Here is a 26,839-nt window from a genome sequence, read left to right as displayed (position 1 = left end):
AACAGGTATCTCTTTCCTTTATCCTTGTGCCTGCTGAAGATATTCTTCTCAGCCTCACTGCTTTAAACTCAGGGGTGTGTGTTCCATACATTTAAGCAAATTCTGGAATACCAAAGCCAAGCAATCTTCCAGGGGCTTCATCCTGTTGCTCAGCAGCTTACCTGGTGGGTGTTGGGTAGCACACAGTAGAATGGCGGCTTTGTCTCTCTTGAGTGACTCTGGACAAGCTTCAAAACCAAAATCCACAGTGCCCCATCCCGGTGGGCAGAACACACTGAAGACAGGGGGTTTCCCACTCGCTGAAGACGAAACACCCTTCTGCTGACCCCATACCAAAGGGGAGAGCGCCGTTGAAAGCCAGCTTGTCGCTGCTTCAGGGAGGAGAAGCAGTTACTGAAATAAAGTGTGTTACTTTTTTTTGAGCGGGGGGAGGGGGTCTCAATAATCAGTTGGCCTTAACCATTTTTGCTTAGAATAGGAGAGATAAAGCTCCTGACTGAAGTCCAAAGCTGCAGGGGAGGAAATGACTGCGCGCGCGGGTTCCTCTGGCGTGCTAGGCACCTGCTGCCTCGCAGGCTGCTCACCATGGCTGACTGGTGTGGTGGTTCCTGAGAACCAATTGGTTCCCTCCTCTACTGTCAGTTGGCTGCTCTCAGCTTCTCTCCCAGAAGTCCTTCACCGGGCCATCTGGAGCCGAGGCACAAGTTCCAAGCTCCCTTGGCCAGAATTCTGCTTTGAAATCTGTCCACACCTCCCCTCAACCCCCAATCTTGGTCACAGGCCTAAAATTCGACCTCAATCGCTGAGAAATAATGTATAACAAGAGATATGGCTTTAAATATTTCAGAGTTGATTGAAGAATTGATGTCCTTTAGTATTCAGATATATTACCTTACCCTGGAATCACAAAGTATAGAATCCATTTGGACCCACTCGTTTCAGCAGTAGGTCAAATGCCATAAACTCGTCAAAGCCGGAAACCTGAGTTCATATGAACTCTCCTTTCTCCTTCCTCCTGTGGCCAGTCAGCCACCATGCCCTGCTAATTCGACTTTCCCAGTATTTCTTAAATCACTTGCCTTCTCTTCGTCCCTAATGGAGGCCCCTAAACACAATTCTCCCCTAATCCAGGCTTCACTTGCCACCCATAGCTATCCACCTAATTTGACCTTGTTATTCAGTGGCTCTAAGCATTTCAGTGGCTCCTCTTCCCCTCCAGTTTTGTCAAGCTCAGGGGCCTTGGCTCGGCACACAGGTCCACATTCCACCCTGCCGCCCCTAGCTCACTCTCTTGCCTGTGGCTGCCTGTCACGTTGCATTCTGGTGACATTCACTGCTGATGGTGTCTGCATCTCCCTGTAGTCTTTCACATCTTTATGGGCTTGCCTAATGTTGTTCACTGCACGTGCTGTTCACTTCACATTTATTCACCTCTCATCTCCTTCAAGACTCAGTTCAGGCATCACCTCCTCCAGCAAGTCTTCTCTGAGACTTCCCATGAGGTTAAATGACCTCTGCGGCCCTCTGTGCGACTATCTTATCATTCGTCACGTTATAGTGGATGTACTGTTTTTATTTATTTATTTATTATTTTCTTATTTTTTATTTTTTCGAGACGGAGCCTCTCTCTGTCACCCAAGCTGGAGTGCAATGGTGTGATCTCGCTCACTGCAACCTCCGTCTCCTGGGTTCAAGTGATTCTCCTGCTTCAGCCTCCCGAGTAGCTGGGATTGCAGGCACATGCCACTATGCCTGGCTAATTTTTGTATTTTGAGTAGAGACGGGGGTTTCACCACATTGGCCACGCTAGTCTCAAACTCCTGACCTCGTGATCCACCCACTTCGGCCTCCCAAAATGCTGGGATTATAGGTGTGAGCCACTGCGCCTGGCCTGCAAGTAGTGTTTTTAAACCCACCTCCTTCACGGCATTGAAAGGTTACAGAGAACATTTATATATCTCCGGTACCAGGTTCACAGTAGGATCTCAAATATATCCGCTAAGTAAATTAGTGCTGTTGAACAGAAGTGTCATTGAATCACGACATGGAAAAACAATCTATGGGGCCGTCACTTTGTAGAGGAACACGGAGGTCCCTAGACCTCTGACTCCTGATGCTGTGAGGCACTGGCAGGAGGGTCTTGGGACAGTGACAGGTTCCAAAGACAGCTGCCTCAATGCTGCAAATGGAGGAGTTTATCATATCTGGCAGATCCAAGAAAAAAGGCAAAATTGCGCACTCCCAATGCTTAATGCTGATGGTTGACCTACAGTCAAAACCTCCAGATGACTGTCTACCTTCCAGAAAGGAAAGCAGGTCTCAGCCAAGAGAGTAACCGGGGTGTGGCCTGCCTCCCGAAATGGCCCAGGCCCCTGGAGGTGTGGGATCTTCCAGCTTTAGGAGACTGCCACCTGTGAGTGTCTGCAGCACCTCAGAGATGAAGTTCAGGTAAGCTGAGAACAGAATAGCATTTTTTATTTTCATTTTTCTTAAGATGGAGTCTCACTCTGTCTCCCAGGCTGGAGTGCAGTGGTGCAGTCTTGGCTCACTGCAACCTCCGCTTCCTGGGTTCAAGCGATTCTCCTGCCTCGGCATCCCGAGTAGCTGGGATCACAGGCACAGGCCACTATGCCCGGCTAAGTTTTGTATTTTTAGTAGAGATAGGGTTTCATTATGTTGGTCAGGCTGCTCTCAAACTCCTGACCTTAAGTGAATTTCCTGCTTCGGCCTCCTAAAGTGCTGAGATTACAGGTGTGAGCCACTGTGCCCAGACTATTTTTTTATTTTTTAGAGATAAGATCTCACTCTGTTGCCCAGGCTGCAGTGCAGTGGCGTGGTCAGCTCACTGCAATTTCAAACTCCCGTGTTCAAGCGATTCTCCCACCTCAGCCTCTCAAATAGCTGGGACTATAGGCATGTGCCACCATGCCTGGCTAATTTTTAAATTATTCTGCAGAGATGGGGTCTCACTGCGTTGCTCAGGCTGGTCTTGAACTCCTGGCTTCAAGTGATCCTCCTACCTTGACCTCCCAAAGTGTTGAGATCACTGCCATGAGCCACTAAAAGATATTATCACTTTAATGATAAAACTGTCATTGTTGTTTTGGAGAACTTTTTGGAAGTTGTGGCATTTACAATATTTGTGAGGTGGGTTTTAGACACGTGCAAGTTGTTTTTAAGAAAAAATTTACATTTCTATATTGTTTTGTGACTGTGAACTCTCCTTAAGGCTCTGGAAGGCCCAGGATAAGGTGTTATAAGTTGACACATGGGGAAAACGAAAGGAAGTCTAAGGAAGAAGCTGGAGCCTGAGCTCAGTGGAACTGGGAGTACAAAGAGCTGGGTAGAGCTGGCTGAGGGTGAGGCCTGGTGTGGCTTTGAAGGTGGAGACAGCTACCCTGGAGAGAGCGTGTTACTCATAAACCTTTTAAAGACTTGCCTGGATGGCAGAGGCAAAGCAATTACACAACCGGATAGACATGACCTAATTTATTGGCCTTTCCAGTTACCTACTGTGGAGCCAGTGCTATACCATAACCTACAACTAAGAATGAATTTTGGTGGGGTGAGGAGGGGGGTTGCTGAGAATAGGGGAGAAACTGATGTCCTTAAGGAGGAAGAGACACTGAGAAATAGACCAGAGAGTGCAGAGAGGGGTACAGACCCTCCCTGATATACTCCCCATGGAGAAGGCCATTGTCAGAATCCCCCTGCTTTTTCTACTCTGAGGCATGAAGCCCTTAATACCCACTACTTAGAGGACAACTTTGAGCAAACAGAGCTCTCACTTGGCCCCTGGTAATGCTGAAGGGGAGCTCCCAAGGGCAAGCTTGAGTACAAATGTAGTAATTCAGTCAGCAACCGAGACCTCCCCTCAAATACGTACAATCCCAAAAGTTATTTTCATATACCTTTTTGACGTCTGAAGAAGGGAACCACACATAAAATACCTGACAGCAATGTTTACAACAGGCATTGAACATAACTGCTCAAGTAGAGCCAATGTGACCAACTACAGTGGGGTTCAAATAAGCCGTTCACCAGGCCAGGATCTAACCAGCTTGTGGGCACGACCGCATTTGTGTTTATGCATAACCCACACCACGTGGGCAGTGAAGCAAAACCAAAGCAACTAAAAGTAAAAAGTGATTCTTTACAGTTGCCTAGATAGCTCCAGGGGCAGAAGAACCCTTTGATCCTGCCAAGCAGTTTTAAAGCGGCAAAGTACTCCACACGTTTACTCACTGTCCCCTGATTGGTTTCTCTGCTTCTTTTTATCTCTGTGGAACCAAGTCAGCGCACTGCTTTCTGTTTTCCTAGTTGGATCCTGACTGATGTACAGATAATGATCTCCTAAGGATCCTTACCAGTGTCCCCGTGAGTGGAAACATTAGATTCACAACATGTGAGGTTCTTATTTTGTTTGCTTTCTTATCTAGCAATTTTTATTTTTATTTATTGACTTCTTTATTTTGAGATAGAGTTTCACTCCTTGTTGCCCAGGCTGCAGTGCAATGGCGTGATCTCAGCTCACTGCAACCTTCGCCTCCCGGGTTTAAGTGATTCTCCTGGCTCAGCCTCCTGAATACCTGGGGTTACAGGCACCCGCTGCTATGCCCAGCTAATTTTTGTATTTTTAGTAGAGACGGGATTTCACCATGTTGGCCAGGCTGGTCTTGAACTCCTGACCTCAGGTGATCCACTCGCCTCGGCCTCCCAAAGTGCTGGGATGACAGGCATGAGCCACCGCCCCCAGGCCCTTGTCTAGTAATTCTGTTAGTCATTTATCTTTGTGATTAAGTAATTTTTGAAGTAAATTAATTTTATTATAACTTAAAAAATGGGCTGCTCATGTCTGTAATCCTAGCAGTCTGGGAGGATGAGGAAGGAGGATTGCTTGAGCCCAGGAGTTTGAGACCAGTCTGAATAATACAGAGAGAACTTGTCCCAAAAAAATTTTGAAAAAAAGAAAAAGAAAGAGAGAGAGAAAGAAAGACAGAAAGAAAGAAAGAGAAAGAAAGAAAAAGAAAGAAAAAGGAAGGAAGGAAGGAAGGAAGGAAGGAAGGAAGGAAGGAAGGAAGAAAGAAAAGAGTATACCATCCTACCAGGGTACTGATTTGACCAGCAAAACAACCAGATCTAAATGGCAATCAGGCCACTTGATGGAGACCTCATGATGAATGGTCTACCCTTGGTTGGGTTTGCCATCTGACATAGAAAATGGGAAGAGGAAAAAAAACTGAAACAGAAGTAATTAACTATGTACGTGGTAGAGGTATAACAACAATCACACTTCCCTGTACAAAAGCCGTGTTTTCCCCTATGATTTCCTTCTTAGATTTTACACAACCTGGTGCTATAGCATTTCACTTCATCAACTATTTGTGGTTGTTATTTGGTTGCTACAGTCTTTTCCCTAAAGGGAATTATCAAGGGCCTCAGAAGGAGATGGAAATCAATGGTACTATGACAATTTGCCAACTATTTGGAAAAAATAAATTTATATAATCCTACTTTATAGACAAAATATATGTCAGGTAAATTTAAAAATTACATTAAAAAATTAAGACTAGAAGTGAATATTACTCTAATCTCTAGATGAGAAGAGTATTCTCATCTTAAAAACAAAAGGTGAGGCAGGAGGATCACTTGAGACCAGGGGTTTGAGACCAATGTAGGCAGCATAGTGAGACCCTGTCTTTACAAAAAGATTTTTAAAAAATTAGCTGGGTGTGGTGGTGCACGTTCATAGTCCTAGCTACTCAGGAGGTTGAGGTGGGAGATCACTTGAGTCTAGGAGTTACAGGGCACATTGAACCACTGCACTGCAGCCTGGGTGACAGAGCAAGACCATCTCCAAAAGAAAAAAAAAAAAAGGAAATTTAAAAAGAGAAGAGGTACATTTGGTTACATAAAACTGAGAAAAAATCTATTTTCAGATAAAGAGAAGTTACCTGCAAATTGAAACCTGGGAAATACATGGGACAAAAGTCAGTTTCTTTAATGTCTAGTGAAATACATAAATCAATAAGACTCAAACCACTCCAAGCCATGTTACAGTGTTGACTGCCTTCTAGAATGCATTTCCCTCAACTCCCCTCCTTTCTGATTTTGTTGTCAACATCAGAGTGTTCAGTCCCAGGGGATGGATCATGATTGGTCAAACTCTAATATTTCAATCCCATTTCTTGCTTTCCTAATTTCCTTGCAGCTAAGGATGGCCATATGACATGGTTCTGGTCAAGGAAATATAAAGTAGAAATCTATTCGAAGGTATCAGAGAAGGCCTTTGCTTCCATGATAAAAAGGACTCTTTTCTTGGATATACACCCAAAAGAAGCAGTTATTTCCACTCTTTCCTTTTCCTTTCTGCCTTGAATATGAATGTGATGTTTAGAGCAGTTGCAGCCATTCTGCATTACAAAGACACCATCCTGACATCCTTAAACCACTAAACCAGCTAGCAGCTGCCTACTTCCAGATGTATTGTTATGTCAGAAAAATGTACCCCCAATTTGTTAAAGTCATGGTTAGATTTTCTATTATTTGTGAGCAGAAGCATTCTGGATACAGATCTTGATATATAAATGGGCAGTGCTATGAAGAGTCAATTCACAAATCAAGAAATGTGAATAGTAAACATATGAAAACAGTTTAAGTTCATTATAATCACAGCATTGGAAATTAAATGAAGCATAATTTTTTTCCTACAAAATTGGCAAAGATTTTAAAAAAGTAATAGCACCATCCAGGGATAGAAAGGATACATTAAAACAAAGGCCTTCGTGCACTGCCAGTGAAGGTGCAATTTGGTAGAACACTTTGGAAAGCAGTTTGGTAACATGTAATGAGAACTTAGAAAACATCTATGTTATTTAAATGAGTGACTCTACTTTTTGGAATTTTCCCTTGAGATAATTTAAATTGAATTAAGAATGTAAGCATAAAGGATTGCCAGTGTTACTTAATGTAGCAATAAGAAACAAATAGAATAAGAAAACACTAAAGTGACTAAAATATTGGAATGTTAACTAAATTATAGAATATATTCAGTAGAATAGCATACAACCACAAAAGTTATGTTGACTCGGAGTCTTTAATATGAAGGGGTTATTTTTATGTTATGATGTTCATAAATAACAAAAATACATAAGACCACAACTGTGTTAAAAATGATGTGGGGGAAGGCTGGGCGCAGTGGCTCACGCCTGTAATGCCAGCACTTTGGGAGGCCGAGGCGGACAGATCACTTTAGGTCAGGAGTTCAAGAACAGCCTGCCCAACATGGCAAAAACCCATCTCTACTAAAAATACAAAAATTAGCCAGGTGTGGTGGCACATGCCTGTAGTTCCAGCTACTCAGGAGGCTGAGACAGGAGAATTGTTTGAACATGGGAGGCAGAGGTTGCAGTGAGCCGAGATCATGCCACTGCACTCCAGTCTGGGTGACAGAGTGAGACTCCATATCAATCAATCAATAAAATAAAATAAAATAAAATGATGTGGGGATAACAGTTTGACAGTTCCTCAAAAAGTTAAACATAGAATTACCATATGTTCCAGTAATTCCATTCCTAGCTATACACTCTGAAGAACTGGGAACAGGTACTCAAACAAATACTTCTAAGACAATTGTTCATAGCAGCATTATTCACCACAACCAAAATATGGAAACAACTCAAGTGTCTATCAATGGATGAACAGATAAATAAATTGTGGCATATGCATACAATAGACTATTATTCAATCAAGAAAAGGAATAAAGTATTGATACATGTTATAAGGTGGATGAACCTCAAAAACATTAATGCTAAGTAAAAGAAGACAGATAAAAATTATATAATTCCATTCACAAGAAATATCCAGGATAGGTAAATCCATGGTTGCTAGCAGTTGAGGGGAGGTGGGAATGAAGAGTAATTGTTTAATGGGTTCTATTTTGGGGTGATGAAAATGTTTTGGTACTAGATAGAGAGGGTGATTGTACAACATTGTTAATGTACAAAATGCCAAAGAATTGTTAGCTTTGAAGTGGATAGTTTTATGTTATATTAATTTAACTTCAATAAAATTTTATTTTTCATTCTTTTTTGAATTTGTTTCTAATTTTTATGGATATATAGTAGTTGTACATATTTATGGGATACATGTGATATTTAATATAAGAATACAATGTGTAATGATCAAATATGAGTAAGATATCCATTGCCTCAAGCATTCATCATTTCTTTGTGTTGGAAACATTCCAGATCTTTACTTCTAGTTATTTTGAAATGTACAAGAAATTATTAACTCTAGTTAACACTAGATATTATTCTTTCTATTTAACTGTATTTTTGTTTCAAGTTTTTTGTATTTAACTGTATTTTGTAGCCAAGTCCTCTTCATCCTCCCTTCCCCACTACCTTTCCCAGCTTCTTGTAATCATCCTTCTATTCAATACCTCCATATGACTAATTCTTTTAGCTCTCACATATAGGTAAGAATATGTGATATTTGTATTTCTGTACTAGGTTTATTTCACTTAATATAATATCTTCCAGTTCCATCTATGTTGTTGCAAATTATAGGATTTAACTCCTTTTCTATGGCTGAATAATATTCCATTGTATATATATACACTGCATTTTCCTCATCCATTCATCCATTCATGAACACGTAGGTTGATCTGTATCTTGGCTATTGTGAATAGTGCTGCAATAAACATGGAAGTGTAGAGATCTCTTTGATACACTGATTTCTTTTCTTTTGAATATATACCTAGCAATGGGATTGCTGGATCATATGGTAGTTCTATTCGTAGTTTTTTGAGGAACCTCCAAACTGTTATCCATAGTGGTTGTACTAATTTACATTCTCATCACCATCTTGTTATTTTCTGTCTTTTTGATAATAGCCATTTTAACGGGTAAAATGATATTTCATTGCAGTTTTGATTTGCATTTCCCTGATGATTAGTGATGTTTAGCATTTTTTCATATACCTATTGGCCACTTGTATGTATTTTTTTGAGAAGTGTCTATTCAGATCTTTCGTCCATTTTAAAATTTGATTTTTTTTTTTTTGCTATTGAGTTGCTTGAGTTCCTTACATATTCTGGTTATTAATCCCTGTTGGATGAATAGTTTGCAGATATTTTCTCCCATTCTGTAGGTTGTCTCTTCATGATGTTGATTGTTTCTTTGCTGTGGAGAAGCTTTTTAGTTTGATATAATCACATTTGTCAATTTTTGCTTTGGTTGCCTGTCCTTTTGACGTCTTACTCAAATATTTGCCCAGACCAATGTCCTGGAGCATCTCTCCTAGGTTTTCTTCTAGTAGTTTCATAGTTTGAAGTCTTAGATTTAAGTCTTTAATCCACTTTGATTTGATTTTTGTATATAGTGAGAGAGAGGGGTCTACTTTCATTCTTCCGCATATGGATATTCAGTTTTCCCAGCACCATTCATTGAAGAGGGGTCCTTTCCCCATTGTATATTCTCGGCACCTTTGTTGAAAATGAGTTGGCTGTAAATGTGCATTTCTTTCTTTCTCTCTCTCTTTCTTTTTTTTTTGAGACGGAATCTCGCTCTGTCACCCAGGCTGGAGTGCAGTGGCCGGATCTCAGCTCACTGCAAGCTCCGCCTCCCGGGTTCACGCCATTCTCCTGCCTCAGCCTCCCAGTAGCTGGGACTACAGGCACTCGCCACCACACCCAGCTAATATTTTGTATTTTTCGTAGAGACGGAGTTTCACCCTTGATCTCCTGACCTCGTTATCCGCCCGTCTTGGCCTCCCAAAGTGTTGGGATTACAGGCGTGAGCCACCGCGCCTGGCCAATGTGGATTTATTTCCGAGTTTTCTATTCTGTTCCATTGGTCTACGTGTCTGTTTTCATGCCAGTATCATGTTATTTTAGTTACCGCTCCTTTGTAGTATATTTTGAAGTCAGCTTCGCTCTTTTTGCTCAGGATTGATTTGTCTATTCTGGGTCTTTGTGGTTCCATCTACATTTTAGGGTTGTTTTTCTATTTCTGTGAAGAATTTCATTGATATTTTAATAGGGATTGCATTGATTCTATAGATCACTTTGGGTAGTATGGATATTTAAACAATATTAATTCTTCCAATCCATGAGCATGGGTAGCCTTTCCATTTGTTTATGTCCTCTTCACTTTCTAGCATCAGCGTTTTATGGTTTTCATTGTAGAGATCTTTCAGTTCTTTGGTTAAGTAAAAATTCCTTTATTTCTAGTTATTGTAAATGAGATTCTTTTAAGATTGTTTAATGTTGGCATATAGAAATGATTTTTGTATGGTGATTTTGTGTCCTGTAACTTGACTGAATTCATTTATCAGTTCTAACAGTTTTTTTTGCAGAGTCTTTAGGTTTTTTGTGTTAAATATAAGATCGTATTGTCTGAAAACAAGAACAATGATTTCTTTCTTTCCAATTTGGATGCCCTTTCTTTCTTTCTCTTGCCTACTTGCTCTAGCTCGGACTTCCAGTATTCTGTTGAACTAAAAGTAGTGCAAGGGGTATCCTTGTCTTGTTCTAGATCTTAGAGGAAAGGCTTTCAGTTTTCTCCCACTCAGTATGATGCTAGCTGTGGGTCTGTCCTATATTGCTTTGATTGTTTTGAGGTATGCTCCTTCTACATGCAGTTTGTTGAGAGTTTTTTTTTTAAATCATGAAAGGATGTTGAATTTTAATGAATGCTTTTTTGACATCTATTTAAATGATCATATGGTTGATGCCCTTGATTCTACTAATGTGATACATCATGTTTATTAACTTGCATATGTTGAACTATCTTTGCATCCCAGGGAAGTATCCCACCTGATCATAATGAATGACCATTCTAACGTGTGGTTGAATTCAGTTTGCTAGTATTTTGTTATTTTTGCATTGATATTTATTAGTTATTGGTTTATAGTTTTCTTTCTTCACTATGTCTTTGTCTGGTTTTGGTATGAGGGTAATGTTGGCCTTATACAATTAGTTTGGAAGTAAAAAAAAAAAAGTGAATATGGGGAGTTCTGCTTCCAGGTAAGATAGAGTAAGTGCTTTCACCCTGTCTCTCCTAGCAGATGTAGCCATAGAACCTGGTCACAAGGCACAGAACAGATATCTGATAAGTAAATAGTAGTAGGCAAATTGTGAAAGAATGCAAAACACCACTGAACCTGCTGTGAATTTACTTTTTTCCCTCTCCTCCACTATACCCTGATTTGGACTCAGGGTAGTGCAAAACCCAGAAGGAGATCATTGGTGCGAATGGAGAGAGTTCCAGGAAAAGCTCTCTAGTTCAGGCTTGAGGAGGAGGAAAAGGGTTTTCTGACAGCAACAGCAGTAGTAGCTGGGGCCCATACACACTAAAACTCTCAGGGAAGGGAATCTTCCCTTCAAATTAGAGTAGCTGTGGTCCCAAGGGGATGTGGCAAAGGTCTTTTGCTTTTTTTCTCTTTCTGCCCTTCCAGTAGAGGACAGATGACTGAAAGGGGGAGCTTCAGGGAACCAGAAAGTACTGGGAAAATTGCGCAGATAGAGGAACACATGAAAGCAATGCCACACAGTGCTAAAAGAAAAGAGCCATCAACCCTAGATTCTATATTCGATGAAAATATTGTTCAGGAATGAAGATGAAAAAAAGATATTGTCAGATAAAGGAAAATAGAGACTTTATTGCCGGCAGACTTGGTATAAAATAATTGCTAAAGGAAGTTCTTCAGATGGAGGGGAAATTATACCAGAAGGAAACTTGGATCATCTGGAATGGAAAAAGAGCAATAGAAATGGTAAAACTGAGTAAATATAATAGACTGCTCTCTTCTTGAGTTCTTTAAAATATGTTTGATGATTAAAAGCAAAAATTGTAACATTATTTGATGGGATTTTTCAATGTATGTAGTTCTAACACATAAAACAACTACAATATAAAGCAGAGAGGGAAAGTGGCTTATGTGGTGGTAAGTCTTCTACATTTCACTTAAAGGGTAAAATAGTGATTCTAAGTAGCCTATGAAGAGATATGTACGTATCCCTAGCATAACCACAAAAAAGAGAGAAGTTTAGATAATAAAAATTACAATACGTATATTAAAATAGAATATTGAAAATGTTGCAAATAACCAAAAAGAAGGCAGAAAAGGGAGAGAGAGTATAATGGAAAAAGAGGAAACAAACAGAAAACAAATAAAATGGTAGATTTAACCCCAAACATATCAATAATTACATTAAATAAAAGTGATTCAAATAAACACATGAAACAGGTGGAAATTATCAGAATAATTTTTTTTTTTTTTTTTAATGGAGTCTGGCTCTGTTGACCAGGCTGGAGTATGGTGGCATGATCTTGGCTCACTGCAACCTCCGCCTCCTGGGTTGAAGCAATTCTCTTGCCTCAGCCTCCCGACAGCTGGGGATACAGGCTCCTGATACCATGCCTGGCTACTTTTTGTATTTTTTGGTGGAGACGGGGTTTCACCATGTTCCCCAGGCTGGTCTTGAACTCCTGACCTCAAGTGATCAGCCTGCCTCAGCCTCCCAGAGTGCTGGAAATACAGGCATGATCCACTGGGCCCCACTCAGAATGAATTTTTAAAATGACCCAACTAAATGCAGCCTACCATAAGTTAAATTCAAATAAGTAATATAGGTATATATAGTAATATAGGTATGTTAAAAGTAAAAATGATGAGAAAAAGTGTTTAATGCAAATGCTAATCAAAAGAAAGATGGAATAGTTATACTAATACCAGACAAAGTAGACCTCAAAGCAAAGCATATTACAAGGTATAAAGAGGGACATTACATAATGATAAGAGTGTCAATTCACCAAGAAGACATATCAATCCTAAATATAAACGCACTTAACAACAAAGCTTCAAAATACAAGAAGCAGGCAGGGCGTGGTGGCTCATGCCTATAATTCCAGCACTTTGGGAGGCCAAGGCCACCTGAGGTCAGGAGTTCAAGACCATCGTGGCCAACATGGTGAAATCCCATCTCTACCAAAAATATAAAAATTAGATGGGCGTGGTGGCATACACCTGTAATCCCAGCTACCCAGGAGGCTGAGGCATGAGAATTGCTTGAACCCAGGAGGTGGAGGTTGCAGTGAGCTGAGATCTCACCACAACACTCCTGCCTGGATGACAGAGTGAGACTGTCTCAAAAAATTATATATATATAACATATCTGTATATATATAATATATACATATAATATACACACATATGTATATATTATATATACATATGTATATATTATTATATAGGTGTACATAGATATATACGTGTATATATGTATATAATATATACATATGTGTGTATATACATGTATACATGTTAAGTGAAATAAACCAAGAACACAAAGTTAAACACCACACGTTCTCACTCATAAGTGGAGGCTAAAAAGAGTTGATGTCATAGAAGTAAAAAGTAGAACAGAAGATATTAGAGGCTGGGAATGGGGAAAGGAAGGAGAGGGAGAGATTTGTTGAAGGATATAAAATTCCAGCTAGACAGGAGGAATAAGTTTTACTGTTCTATAGCACTGTAGGATTACTATAGGTATTTAAAAACATTAATATGGCTGGGCATGGTAGCTCATGCCTGTCATCCCAGCACTTTGGGAGGCTGAGGCAGGTAGATCACTTGAGCTCAGGAGTTTGAGAGCCTAGGCAACATGGCGAAACCTTGTCTTTACAAAAAATAGAACAATTAGCCAGGCGTGGTGGTGAGTGCCTGTAGTCCCAGCTACTAGGGAGGCTGAGGTAGAAGGATTGCTTGAGGCCAGGAGGTGGAGGTTGCAGTGAGCCCAGATTGTGCCACTGCACTCCAGCCTGGGCAACAGAGCAAGATTCTATCTTAAAAAAAAATATATATATATATATATATATATATGTATATATATACACATACATATATATAGTTTCAAATAGCTAGAAGAGAGGATATTGAATGCCCCCAACACAAGGAAATGATAAATGTTTGAGATTATGAATATGCTAGTTATCCAGATCTAATCACCATCTATTATACGTATCAAAAGATCACCATATACTTCATGAATATGTACAATTATTATTTGTTAATTAAAATTAAAATAATGTAAAAACCAAAAAATGCTTATACTAGAAGAGAAGAAAGGTCTTCAATCAATAATCTAAGTTTTCACCGTAAGAAATGAGAAAAAAATAGCAAAATAAACATAAAGCAGGCAATGGTATCAGAGCAGAAAACAATTAAATTGAAACAGAAAAACAATAAAGAAAAATCAAAGTAAGACAAAAAGCAGGTCCTTTGAAAAGATCAATAAATTTGATAAACTTTTATTGTGACTAAAAAAGAAAAATAGGAAAAGGGCACAAATTATCAATATCAGGAATGAAAGAGGGGCTATTCCTACATAATCTTCAGACATTAAGAGGATAATAAATGAATATTATAAATAACTTTATGCATATAAACCTGACAACTTAGAATAGATCAATTTCTCAAAAAACACACACTGTCAAACTCACTCATGATGAAATAGCTGAAAAAGCTCTATATCTGTCAAAGAAATTGAATTCATAGTTTAAAACCTTTCAAAAAAGAAACTTCCCATTCCAGATGGTTTCATTGTTTCATTTTACCAAACGTTTAAGGAAGAAGCAATGCCAAGGCTATATAATCTCTTCCAGAAAATAGAAGAAAACATTTCCTAAGTCATTTTATAAGGCTAGAATTACTGACACCAAAACCACACAAAATAGTATACAGGCTGAGAATGGTGGCTAATGGCCCAGCACTTTGGGATTACACTTTGGGAGGTTGAGGCAGGGGGATCGCTTGAACCCAAGAGTTCAAGATCAGCCTAGGCAACATGGTAAAACCCTGTCTCCACTAAAAATACAAAATAGTTAGCTGGGTGTGGTGGCACATGCCTGTAGTCCCAGTTACTTAGGGAGGCTGGGGTGGGAGGATTACTCAGGCCTGGAAGGTGGAGGTTGCAGTGGGCTGAGATCACGCCACTGCACTCCAGCCTGGGTGACAGAATGAGACCCTGTTCCAAAGAAAAAAAAAAAAAAAAGAAAAAGGATGAAAACCCAGAAAACTATATATCAGTATCTCTCATGAACCCAGATTTTTAAAAACCCTCAATATTAGCAAATGTAGTGAAATCATATAAAAACAATAGCACATGATGACCAAGTGGGATTTTCTTGAGAATACAAGTGGATTCGTTTTCTCGGGCTACCATAATAAAGTACGGCACATTGAGCGACTTGCACGACACGTTTCACAGTCCTGGGGGCTAGAGATCAAGGTGCTGGCAGGGCCATGCTCCCTCTGGGGGCACTAAGGAAGGGTCTGTTCCAGGCTTCTCTCCTAGCTTCTGAAGTAGTTCCTTGCCTTGTGGCAGCCTAACTCCTGTCTGCACAAAGCATTCTCCCTGCATGCTTGTCTGTCTTTGCGTCCAAATTTTCCACTTTGTATAAGTACATCATTCATATTAGAATAGGGCCCATCCTAATCACCTCATTTTAACTTGATTATCTCTGTAAAGATGCTATTTCTAAGTAAGATCACATTCTGAGGTATTGGCAATTAGGACTCTAACATAGCTTTTTTTCCTTTTTTTTTTTTTAAATTTTTTGGAGGACAGTTCAACCCACAACAGTAAGGCTGGTTTGATATTCTAAAATCAATTACTGTTAATAAGTATATCGTCGGGCGCAGTGGCTCACACTTGTGATCCCAGCACTTTGGGAGGCTGAGGTGGGCAGATCACGAGGTCAGGAGATGGAAACCATCCTGGCTAACACGGTGAAACCCTGTCTCTACTAAAAATACAAAAAATTAGCCAGGTGTGGTGGCGGGCGCCTATAGTCCCAACTACTTTGGAGGCTGAGGCAGGAGAATGGCGTGAACCCAAGTGCAATGAGCCGAGATTGTGCCACTGCACTCCAGCCTGGGTGACAGAGTGAGACTCCGTCTCAAAAAAATAATAATAAAATAAATAAGTATATCAATAGTCTATAGAAGAAAAAGCCACATGGTCATATAAGTTGATGTAGAAAAAGCATTTAATAAAATTAAAGATACGTTCATGATAAAAACTCTCAGCAAGCAAGAAACAGAACCAGATAAAAGTCATCTACAGGCTGGGTATGGTGGCTCATGCCTGTAATCCCAACACTTTGGGAGGCCGAGGCGGGTGGATCACTTGAGCCCAGGAGATGGAGACCAGTATGGCCAACATAGCAAAACCCCGTCTCTATTAAAAAAAAAAAAAAAAAAAATTAACAACAACAAAAAAATAAAACAGTCATCTACAAAAAAAATCATAGCTAACATCGTAATTCATAGTGAAAGACAGTGCTCAGCAACAAAGCAAGGAAGCACAATCTCAATACTCCTGTTCAACATCATGCTTGAAGTCCCAGTCAATGTTAGGCAAGAAAAAGAAATAAAAGGCATATGTATTGGAAAGGAAGAAATAAAACCATCTCCATTTACAGGTAACATGATTGGCCATGTAGAGAATCACCAAAAAAAACTCCCCCCCAAAAAAGAACATCCTAGAGCCAATAAGTAAGCTTAGCTAAGTGGTAGGGTACAAGATCAATACCAAACATCAATTGCGTTTCTCTATACTAGCAATGAACAATTTTAAATTTAAATGTAAAAATTTATATGGAAAAGCAAAGGAACGATATAGACAAAATAGTTTTAAAAACAAAGAATAAATTGAATGGCTTCTTTAACTCAGTAAAACACCTTTGAGAGTCACATGGTTGTTGTATGTGTAAATAATTCATTCTGACTGGGCACAGTGGCTCACGCCTGTAATCCCAGCACTTTGGGAGGCCAAGATGGGCAGATCACCTGAGGTCAGGAGTTTGACACCAGCCTGGCCAACATGGCGAAACCTTGTCTCTACTAAAAATAAAAATAAAAAAATTAGCTAGGTGTGGTGGCACACGCCTGTAATCCCAACTACTCAGGAGGTTGAGGCATGAGAATAGTTTGAACCCAGGAGGTAGAGGTTGCATTGAGCCGAGATTGTGCCACTGCACTCCAGCTTGGGTGAAAAAGAGAGACCCTGTCTCAAAAAAACAAAAACAAAAACAAAACAAAACAAAAAAACAAAAAAAATGGAGGAAGCATACTGCTTGATGTTAAGACCTACTATAAAGCCACAGTAATCAAGATACCATAGTATTTGTGAAGGAAAAGACATAGAGATCAATGGAAAAGAGCAGAGTCCGGAAATGGACTCCAAAAATATAGCAAATTTTTTACAAAGGTGCAAAGGCAATTTAATGAAGGACAGTCTTTCAACAATGGTGTTGGGATAATTGGGCATTAATATGCAAAAATAAGCCTCAATCTAAGCCTCACACTCTACATAAATCTTATTTCAAAATGCGTCAGTGTAAGACATAAGACTATAAAACTTCAAAAAGAAATCATCGGAGAAAATGTCTGTAATCTGGGCTGAGGCAGAGTATTCTTAGAATGCTACGAAAAGCATGATTCATAAAAGAAAAAAGTTTGATACGTTGGATTTCATCAAACTGGGTAACTTGTACTCTGCAAAGACACAGGAAGAAAGTTCAGACAAGCTACAGATGGGAAGAAAATGTTTACAAACTTGGTGTTCAACAGGAGACCTGTGTCTAGAATACACAAAGAATTCTCAAAATTCATCAATCAGAAAACAAATAACCCAATTAAAAACTGTTCAAAAGACTTTAACAGATACTTCACCAAAGAGAATATATGGAAGGCAAGTAAGCACTTAAAAAGATGTTTACCATCATTAGTCACTAGGGAAATGCAAATTGAAACATGAGGAGATCCATGAGGAGATACCTATTAGAATGGTTAAAATAAAAAAAAATTGAAAATACCAAATGCTGGCAAGACCGAAGAACTACTATGTTCTTGTCTGAAAGTATGTGTCCCCCCAAAATTCACATGTTGAACCTTATCCCTCAAGGTGTTGGTAGTAAGGGATGGGGCCTTTGGGAGGTGATTAGATCGAAAGGGCTCCTTCCTCATGAATGGATCAGTGCCCTTTTACACGAGGCCTGAGAAAAAGCCTTTTTGCCCCTTCTACCATGTGAGGACACAGAGAAGGCACCCTCTATGAGGAGGGGGACTTCACCAAACACAGAATCTACCAGTGCCTTGATCTTGGATTTCCCAGGGTCTAGAACTATGAGCAATAGATTTCTGCTGTTTATAAATTACCTTGTCTAAGGTATTTTGTTGTAGTAGCCTGAATGACAAAGACAGAGATTGGAACTCATATACTGTTGGTAGGAATGCAGAATGGTACAGCTGTGGAGAAAACAGTTTGGCAGTTTCTTGCAAATTCAAGAATATGATCCAGCAGTTCCACTACTAATAAAAATCATGTTCACACAAAAGCCTGCACATGGATGTTGATAGCAGCAGTATTCATTATCATTAAAATGTGTAAACAATACAAGTGTTCTTCGGTGGGTGAAAGGACAAACGAACTGTAGTAATCTATGTAATGAAATACTAAATACTACTCAGCAATATAAAGGAATGAATTATTTATTTATTTGTTCATTTATTGATTTTGAGATGAAGTCTTGCTCTGTCACCCAGACTGGAGTGCAGTGGCACAATCTCGGTTCACTGCAACCTCCACCTCCTGGGCTGAAGTGATTCTCTTGCCTCAGCTTCCCGAGTAGCTGGGACCACAGATGTGCGCCACCATGCCTGGCTAATTTTTGTATTTTTAGCAGAGACAGAGTTTTGCCATGTTGGCCAGGCTAGTCTCGACCTGGCCAGCATGGCGAAACCTCCTACCTCGGCCTCCCGAAGTGCTGGGATTACAGGCGTGAGCGAACTTGCCTGACGAGAATGAATCATTTATACATACAACAACCTGTGTGACCCTCATTTTACTGAGTTAAAGAAGCCATTCTCAAAAGGTTACGTATTCTGTGCTTCCATTTATATAACGTTCTTTAAAAAATAAAACTGTAGTGATGAAGAACAAAATAGTGGTTGCCAGGATAAGTTACTCCCTTCCCCCACCCCCTTTCCTCCCTCAATTGCTGTTAAATGCATCGTCTCAAAGTTAAAACCAAGGCAAGCTTGATCAATATAAAAAGACACAACTCTATCTTGGGGTGCAGGGAATTTGGTCACTGTCATCTCCCATTTCCTCTTTCATCTAGAAAGCCTAACACACCATGGAATGAGGAAGCTGGCTCCTGTGATCTGTTAATATTTGAAGTATGGCCTTTTAATAGGGCCATTGGCAATGTCAACAAAGAAACATCCTGAGAAGGAGAGGGCGATGAGCCTATAGCTCTCAAATCTCACAGCCTGGGGAATAACTCACTACAGAAAAACCGACCTGAATGAAGGTGAAGGAGAGAATCCACCCACGTTTATGACAGATCATGCCTTAGCTAGCCCTCCTTAGTTCTTAGCCACCTTCTTCTCAGTTTTAAGACACTGCTATGCTAACCGGGAAGGAAAGCATTTTCTTACTAAACTTAACCTGACCTCCTTTTGACCTTCATGTGGTTCTCAGGTTTAAGACCATCTGTGCTAATGAGGAATGAAAGTATTTTCTGACTAACCTTCACCTGACCTTCTTTCGCCCTTCACCTGGTTGCCTCAGATCTTTCTTTCCCTTAATTTGTATTTCCTATAGCAGTAAGTTAAGTTCCATTTGACTAGGTATTGAGTACCTAAGTGTGTGAGGCTCTCCATCCCTGAAATAATCCTTGACCACAAGGAATCAAGGTTGATGTACAACTTACCATATACCAACTTACCTGTTCACACGTTAACATTGTAAAGAAAAGGACAAGGGCAGAAAAACATTTAGACATTTTAAAAAAGAAATTTACCAGTAAAAGTTATTTATTTTTTAAAAGACATTTTTAAAAACTATTTTACCTTCATAAAAAAACATGTATGAAAGTAAAAAATAGTCAAACATTCCATATTTATTATCCAAAGAAACAGTTCTATTTATTGATTTATTTTGAGACAGAGTTTTGCTCGTTAACCAAGCTGGAGTACAACGGCGCAGTCTTGGCTCACCGCAACCTCCACCTCCCGAGTTCAAGCGATTCTCCTGTCTCAGCCTCCGAGGTAGCTGGGCTTACAGATGCCAGCCACCACGCCAGGCTAATTTTTGTATTTTTAGTAGAGATGGGGTTTCACCGTGTTGGCCAGGCTGGTCTTGAATTCTGACCTCAGTCCATCCATCCATCTTGGCCTCCCAAAGTGCTGGGATTATAGGCCACAGCGCCTGGCCTATATTAAATAACATATGATAACTCAAAAAGAAAACAGTAGTAAAAGGGTTAAAGTCCCTTTAAATGTCATTCCCCAAAGATAATCATTTTAACAGTATAAAGTCCGTCCTTACAGAACGCATATATGCATTTTTTAACATAAATGGTTGCCAGCAATTTTTCTGTATAAGCAGATAGTACTAGTTATCCTCCCATATCCATTATGCCATTTTCCTTAGTAATAACATCTCCAACTTTTAGCTGGGCATTTGACTACATAGAATTGTGTGTTTTTTATTTTTATGGTGAGTGGAGATAAAATAGCAAGAGTTTTAAAGTGGATAGATGCCAGTCTTGGTTCTGTTATGAGCTAGATGTGCCAGGTGAGGAAAGTTGCTTCAACTTTTTGGTACTGTAGGAGGCAGCACGGCACAGTGATTATGTACAGATGGAGTTCCCAGATTGGACACTCCCTTTATCCTCTCTAAGCTTCTTCTGTCGAATGGAGATAAAGATATCCCTGAACTCATCAGTTGTTGTAAGAATTAAATGAGATAGTGCACACAAAGAGCTTGCATGGGTCAGTACTCAACAAATGTTAGCTGTTATTACAGTTGTTTTATTAGCTTTTGAAAAAGAAGATAATAGTATTTGCTTTATCAGGTTGAGGATGAGGATAAAAAAATATGAAAGACTGTATGAGCTAAAAGAGTGATAATATCACTAAGCTTAAAAAAAAACCCTGCTCCTTGGCATTGGGATATGGAACGATACTATTATAGTAGTTCTGTGTGTGTTGCCTATGGGGACCAATCCACGGGAGTAACTAGACAGGAGAATGTATCTGAGAGAAAGTTCTCCCTCAGTTTAAAGGAATTAACTAAATTGGATGCCACTGGAAAGTGCAGACAGCTCAGAGATCTGCGGTGTGTTAATCTGATACCTTGTTATGTATTAGAACTTGCTCAAGCCTCTTGAGCACACTTGTGACTTCCAGGCATTGTTCTTGTTGTCCCTTTTCCAGGCCACATAGGACTGCTTAAGGATGAGCTACAGTTATATGAACACTTCATCTGACACTTTCTATCGCCAATGGAAACCTTTCGTAGACTGATGTCATTTGGGGCAGAATCTGTGTTTTATTTTCCACTGTATTCTCAGGGCCAACCCAGTGTCCGGCACACAGTAAAAGCCCAATCAGTAGACATCCAATGTCTCTAGACACTCTGCCCCTTAGCCAGAGGCAGATTTCACAGGCTGGGAGAGGAGAGGGCAGGCAGAATGTGTAGGGGAGGCAGGAGGCTTGTGTATCTGGCTTTTAATGTCTGCCTGATGTGGCAGCTGCCACCAGCTATAGACCACTTCATGACTTTGACATATACAGTCCTGTTCAGAACTGTGCCACAGCTCAAGGATATTACTGTAAATCAATCAGAAATAACTAAATTCTGGAAAACCCTCCCAGGCTGCAATCTTGCCACGGAGCAAAAAATGATCTAAATCTAGACATGCCATTTAAAAACTTGATTACACCAGGCACTGTAACATCTGGTTCTGATGCCAGATACATTTAGGTTCAAATTCTATCTCTGACATTTATGAGCTGTGTGACCTTAGGCAAGTTCCTTAACGTTGCTAATTTTCAGTTTTCCTTCTTTAAAAAGCCATTAATAATACCCCAAGAAATGGTTGTGAGGATTATTCAATCTTGATGAGTAAAGTAGTTTTGAGATAGATCTGGATTTTAAATTCTGGCTTTGCTGCTTAAGTTGGACAAAATACTCAATCTTTTTAAATTGTTTCCTTCTCTGTGAAATGAGAATTAAAGTGTATACCTAATGAGGTTATTGGGAGGATTAATTAAATCTGTATAACATGTTTAGTACAGTGTCTAGTATACAGTAAGGGCCTAATAAATGTTAGCTGTCATTATTACCACAATAATTACTATTATTACATAAAAAGGCAGCACTTAATATATATTGGTGTGGCCATCTCCTCCAGCTTAATCTCCTACTAATGAGAAATATCCAAGAATTGGACAATTGGGTCAAGCATAAGGCATATCTTGTTAGATATTGCCATAATGCTCACCAAAAGGCTTGTAACCAACTTACAATGTCACTAACAATGTGAAGAATCTATCAATTTCATTCTAACCCTCACAGACTTTTTTTTTTCTGTTACTTTTAAAGGGGCAGCATGGTATCTCAAGGTTACTTCAATTTTCATTTATTACTGTGAGGGTGGACATTTTCCCATCTGTTATGTTTACTGTTTGGATATCTTCTGGTTGAATGATTTATTTCTATCTTTTGCCTATTTATCAGTTTGAATCTTGATGTTTTTCTTAAAAATTTGAATAAACTATATATTAGAACATTAACTATTATATTTAATGCAAATACTTTCCTGGTAAGTTGGAGCCATAGAGGTCTGGTACAGATGAGGCAGATCAGGAAAAAGTTCTATGTGTTCAGGGATTTCTCTGTGGGTGGGGCTGCTGCCTTCTGCATGATGAACTCAACTACTCTCACATCCATCTCAGAATATCTCTGGCCCTGCATGACACTGTAGTTTTTTTTTTTTTTTTTTTTAATTATTTTATTTATTTTATTTTTAAAGACAGAGTCTCCACTGTGTCACTCTGGTTGGAGGGGAACGATCATAGCTCACTGCAGCCTTGAACTCTTGGGCTCAAGGGATCCTCCCACCTCAGCCTCCTGAGTAGCTAGGACTACAAGTATGTGCAGCAATGTCAGGCTAAATTTATTTTTAATTTTTGTTGTAGAGACAGGGTCTGGCTGTGTTGGCCAGGCTGGTCTCAAACTCTTGGCCTCAAGCGATCCTTTTGCCTCAGTCTCCCAAAGCACTGGGATTACAGGCATGAGCCACCGGGCCCAGCCCCAACACTGTAGTTCTATATTGCTAACTATAGGGTACCTGTATTTCTTCTTAATTGTCTTGTAGATACCTCAAGCCTATCATAGATATGAATGAACTCATCAGCCATTCCCCAACCTGCTAACTTTCTAAACTTCCCCATTTGGACCCTTATTGTTCTAGTCAAGAGGTCTTGAAGCTCTTTCTCAATATAGTAAAAAGGCTTCCCTGAGTCTCTCAGACAGGCCTGTCGAAGCATTTCTTTTTTGTTGTTATTCCTATATGCCAAGCCAGAACAGAATGAAATTATACTCTTTTTTTTTTTTTTTTTTTTTTTGAGACGGAGTCTGGCTCTGTGGTCTGGCTGGAGTGCAGTGGCTACGATCTCAGCTCTCACTGCAAGCCCGGGCCTGGTTTACCATTCTTCCTGCCCGCCTCCCGAGTAGCTGGGACTACAGGCCTCCCGCCCCACCTTGCCCGGCTAGTTTTTTGTATTTTTAGTAGGACGGGCTCACCGCGGTTAGCCAGGATGGTCTCGACCTTCTGACCCGATCCTTCCTGCCTCGGCCTCCCAAAGGGCATAGGGATTACAGGCTTGAGCCACTGCTACCTCGGCCTGAAATTATACTCTTTGAGTTAAAGTCATGTGTCCTGATTTTTGATTTGGAAAATATGATCACACGTATCAAGAAAATGAGCAGAAGAGGCAGCCAAGTTGACATGTTGTCTCAGGTACTTTCTGAATGCCAATATCTGCTACTGAAATTAATACATGTGAGCCTGAAGTGGGTAAGCAGAACAATCCCATGGAGACCGCAAGCCAGACACGGGTATTTGATAGTGGAAGTGGGGAATTAATCAAAGGAAAAGACAGTACTAGAAATCATTGCCTTGGGTATTTGGTCCACACATCTACTTTCCTTAAATGATTTTTGTATTTTAATGGTGACATTTTTCAAATTGATTGGGCAATTAAATATTTTTAATAATTAGTATAATACAGTATTGATTTTGTCTTAGCATTATGGCTTTTTCTGCTGATGCTTCCATTAGGATACGAGTGCCATGAAATTAGAAAGTGTGTTTTGACCTTCCTTCTAATGCCCAGCCCAATGGCTTTGTGTAGATACATGTGCTTTGAATAGATCTATGTGGAGATCCAGTTCCCTCTAAAGTCAACCGAAGTGGGCGTCATGAGTTGCAATAGAGAAAACACAACAAAGGCAAGCATCAGGTCAAAAATAAAAAGCCAAGATAACATCTTAAATGAAAGCTTCTCTCCTTATTTTCTAATTCTCCCCTCAATTTCCCCCAATACACAATGGATCACTTAAGAAGCCCCATCCTCTTCAGAGACAAGAAACACTTCCAATAAGACACACTGAGAATAACCGCAGTTTCTTAGTGCCTTTGGAGTATGCATTGAAATTCCGTGCAGTTCAGAGTTGGGTGTGCCTGTGTGCGGTGCATGTGCACATGAGTAGGTACATGCACGTGGGTGTGTGTGGTGCAGCATACTGTTCTCATGAAGGCACACTTTCTACACTGTTCAGGGGAGGGGAATGATAAAGCCACTTTTTCTCAAGGCAGAGATTGATGGTATGAAATCCACATTCACCAACTTCAAATATTCCTTCATCCCCCAAAGAGTCATGTTTAGGGGAGAAGGGTGAAGTTAGGGCATGGGGCTTAGTATATTCTAGTTATTTCTACAAAGACTAACTAGATTTTCCAATTTGAAGAGGGTCCTTGGAGGGTTTCTTTTGTCAGCTGTGGGGGACAGGCAGGTGGGGATATCTAGAAATAATTGGGAACCTGGAACTCACATTAGGAAGCAGTTGATCATAAAACAAAACGACTTGCTAAATTCCAATCAATGGCACACAGTGTGACCTGAGAGTGATGTCCTGAATTCCCTTCCACAGTTATCTAGAGAAGGACTTAGATGGGTATATTCCAACATTGGCGAGAGTCCCTTTACACTCCCCAGCAGAAAAACTGGTTAATTTACATCCCAGGTCATTATCTGTGTCTCTGGATTTCATTCTTTAGTAACCAATCCCTCACCTACAACAGTGCATAGTAAGGTCAAGGATGAAATTTCGCAGAATCTCCCTCCCCACGGCACCACGCACAAGGAGACCCAACCATTCCAGCCAACCCCGTGTGTCCAAGTCCCATTCGTCCACATAAGTCTCTATTTGACAAATTCCTCGAGTTCCTACCCTTGGGGTGGGGACCTTTCGCCTCCCGTGAGGTGCCGGCTCTCCCAGGCTTCGCTGACTGCCCCCGTGGGGTGGGGAGATTCGCCTCTGGTGCCGAGGGAAAACTGTGTTAGGCGAGGGTAGAAGTTCTGTCGGACCCGTGGGAGCACGTGGGTGCGCGCGGGCCGCGAAGTGAGCAGCAGCCAGGATTCCGCTCCAGATCGCGCCCCCGCCACATTTCATTGCCTGGAACGGCCCACGCCCCGCGATGGCCCAGCAGACACCCGGCACACCACAGTGTGGCTGCGCGGCCCCCGCAGCGCACGGACCCCCCACCCTGCGCGACCCCAGACCCGCAGCCGAGCCCGTCTGGTATGCGATGGATGGAGAGGGTACCAACTAGTCATCCCAAAGTCCTTTAGAGGGCAGCTCGGCGCGGTTTTCTCTTCCCGACCCGCAGCCTCCGCAGCCTCCGCAGCAGCCGCCCAGAGCACCCCCGGGCAGGTGCCACGCGCGAGCTCCGCGCCTTCCCCGCGGATCCCTGGCCCCTGCTGGACCAAGGCCCAGCACAAGAGAAATGAATTTGCTCTGTACCTGATCCTGTCCTTCTCGGCCCTCCGTAGCTCCTCATTTCTTTCCAGCACCTGAAGGATCTTCCTGGCCTCTTCGTCATTTAAGAAACTGAAATCAAACCCCGGAGGAACTTTCGTCATTTTCTTTACTGTGTGTGAGTTACACTTAAGCTCCTTGGCGCCTCCTGTTAGGAAGGCATTTTTCAACATATACAAGACCAGTTTCACTAACTTGATCCCACAGCCAATAATAAGTCCGTCCCTTTGAAAGTCTAAAACCACAAACCTAGGGAACGCCCACACCTAAAGGGCTCATATTGACAACACCTTAATGACATGTTTCTCTCAACCTGTCCAACCGAGATGCAAAGTGAACGTCTAAAGGGAGTGAGGGAACCAATCCTGTTCCAAGGGGGGCGGGCCCTCCCTCGTCCCCTCCCTCGTCCCCTCCCTCGTCCCCTCCCTCGTCCCCTCCTTCGATCCCTCCCTCGTTCCCTCCCGTCACCCTCCCCGCCCCCTCCCTCGTTCCCTCCCGTCACCCTCCCCGCCCCCTATCTGAGTTGTTAAGCAAACAAGCCTATATAATTCTGCCTCTAAAGTGAGGCAAGGCTAAGTGTTGGCGCCAAAGTGTTTGCTTTTGCCGTTGCTGTTTGCTCGCAGAACTTGAGCTTGACTAGCAAAGGAGTGAAAAAGAAGGAGATTCATGACTAATCCTCCCCTTCAATAATTTAAAGCCCATAGAAAATAGAATTGCAAGTAGGGTTTGTAACTGGCAAAAGGGTTACTTCGTTTGAAAGACCAGGAAGAACTAAACTCAATTACACTACTGACTGTGGATGAACCTGGCTGAAGGGCGGAAATTATGTATCCTTGGAAACGAATTATTTGCTAAGCTTCTCATCCCGTAGAC

The 26,839-nt window shown here is 40.9% G+C and overlaps 1 protein-coding gene across 6 annotated transcripts in view; it reads right to left on the bottom strand.

Annotated features, from left to right (window-relative positions):
• Window positions 1-26,308, bottom strand: part of EXPH5 (exophilin 5) — an 85,316-nt gene extending 59,008 nt beyond the window's left edge. For 3 of the 6 annotated variants that reach the window (XM_009187208.4, XM_009187211.4, XM_009187209.4), the window contains exon 1: window positions 25,952-26,308. In XM_009187208.4, the coding sequence (XP_009185472.3) occupies window positions 25,952-26,139 (188 nt within the window). In that variant the 5' untranslated portion in view covers window positions 26,140-26,308. Of the gene's footprint in view, window positions 1-161; window positions 1,623-25,951 lie in introns of those variants that run through there. The other 3 variants (XM_017948938.3, XM_021926514.2, XM_009187213.4) reach the window with 3 other exon arrangements.
• Between the last annotated feature and the right edge of the window lie 531 nt (window positions 26,309-26,839).

This window comes from Papio anubis, chromosome 12 (assembly GCF_008728515.1).
Source record: "Papio anubis isolate 15944 chromosome 12, Panubis1.0, whole genome shotgun sequence".
Lineage (NCBI taxonomy): Eukaryota > Metazoa > Chordata > Mammalia > Primates > Cercopithecidae > Papio > Papio anubis.
Note: the sequence above shows the minus strand (reverse complement) of the source record. Positions and strands in the feature narration are given on the sequence as shown.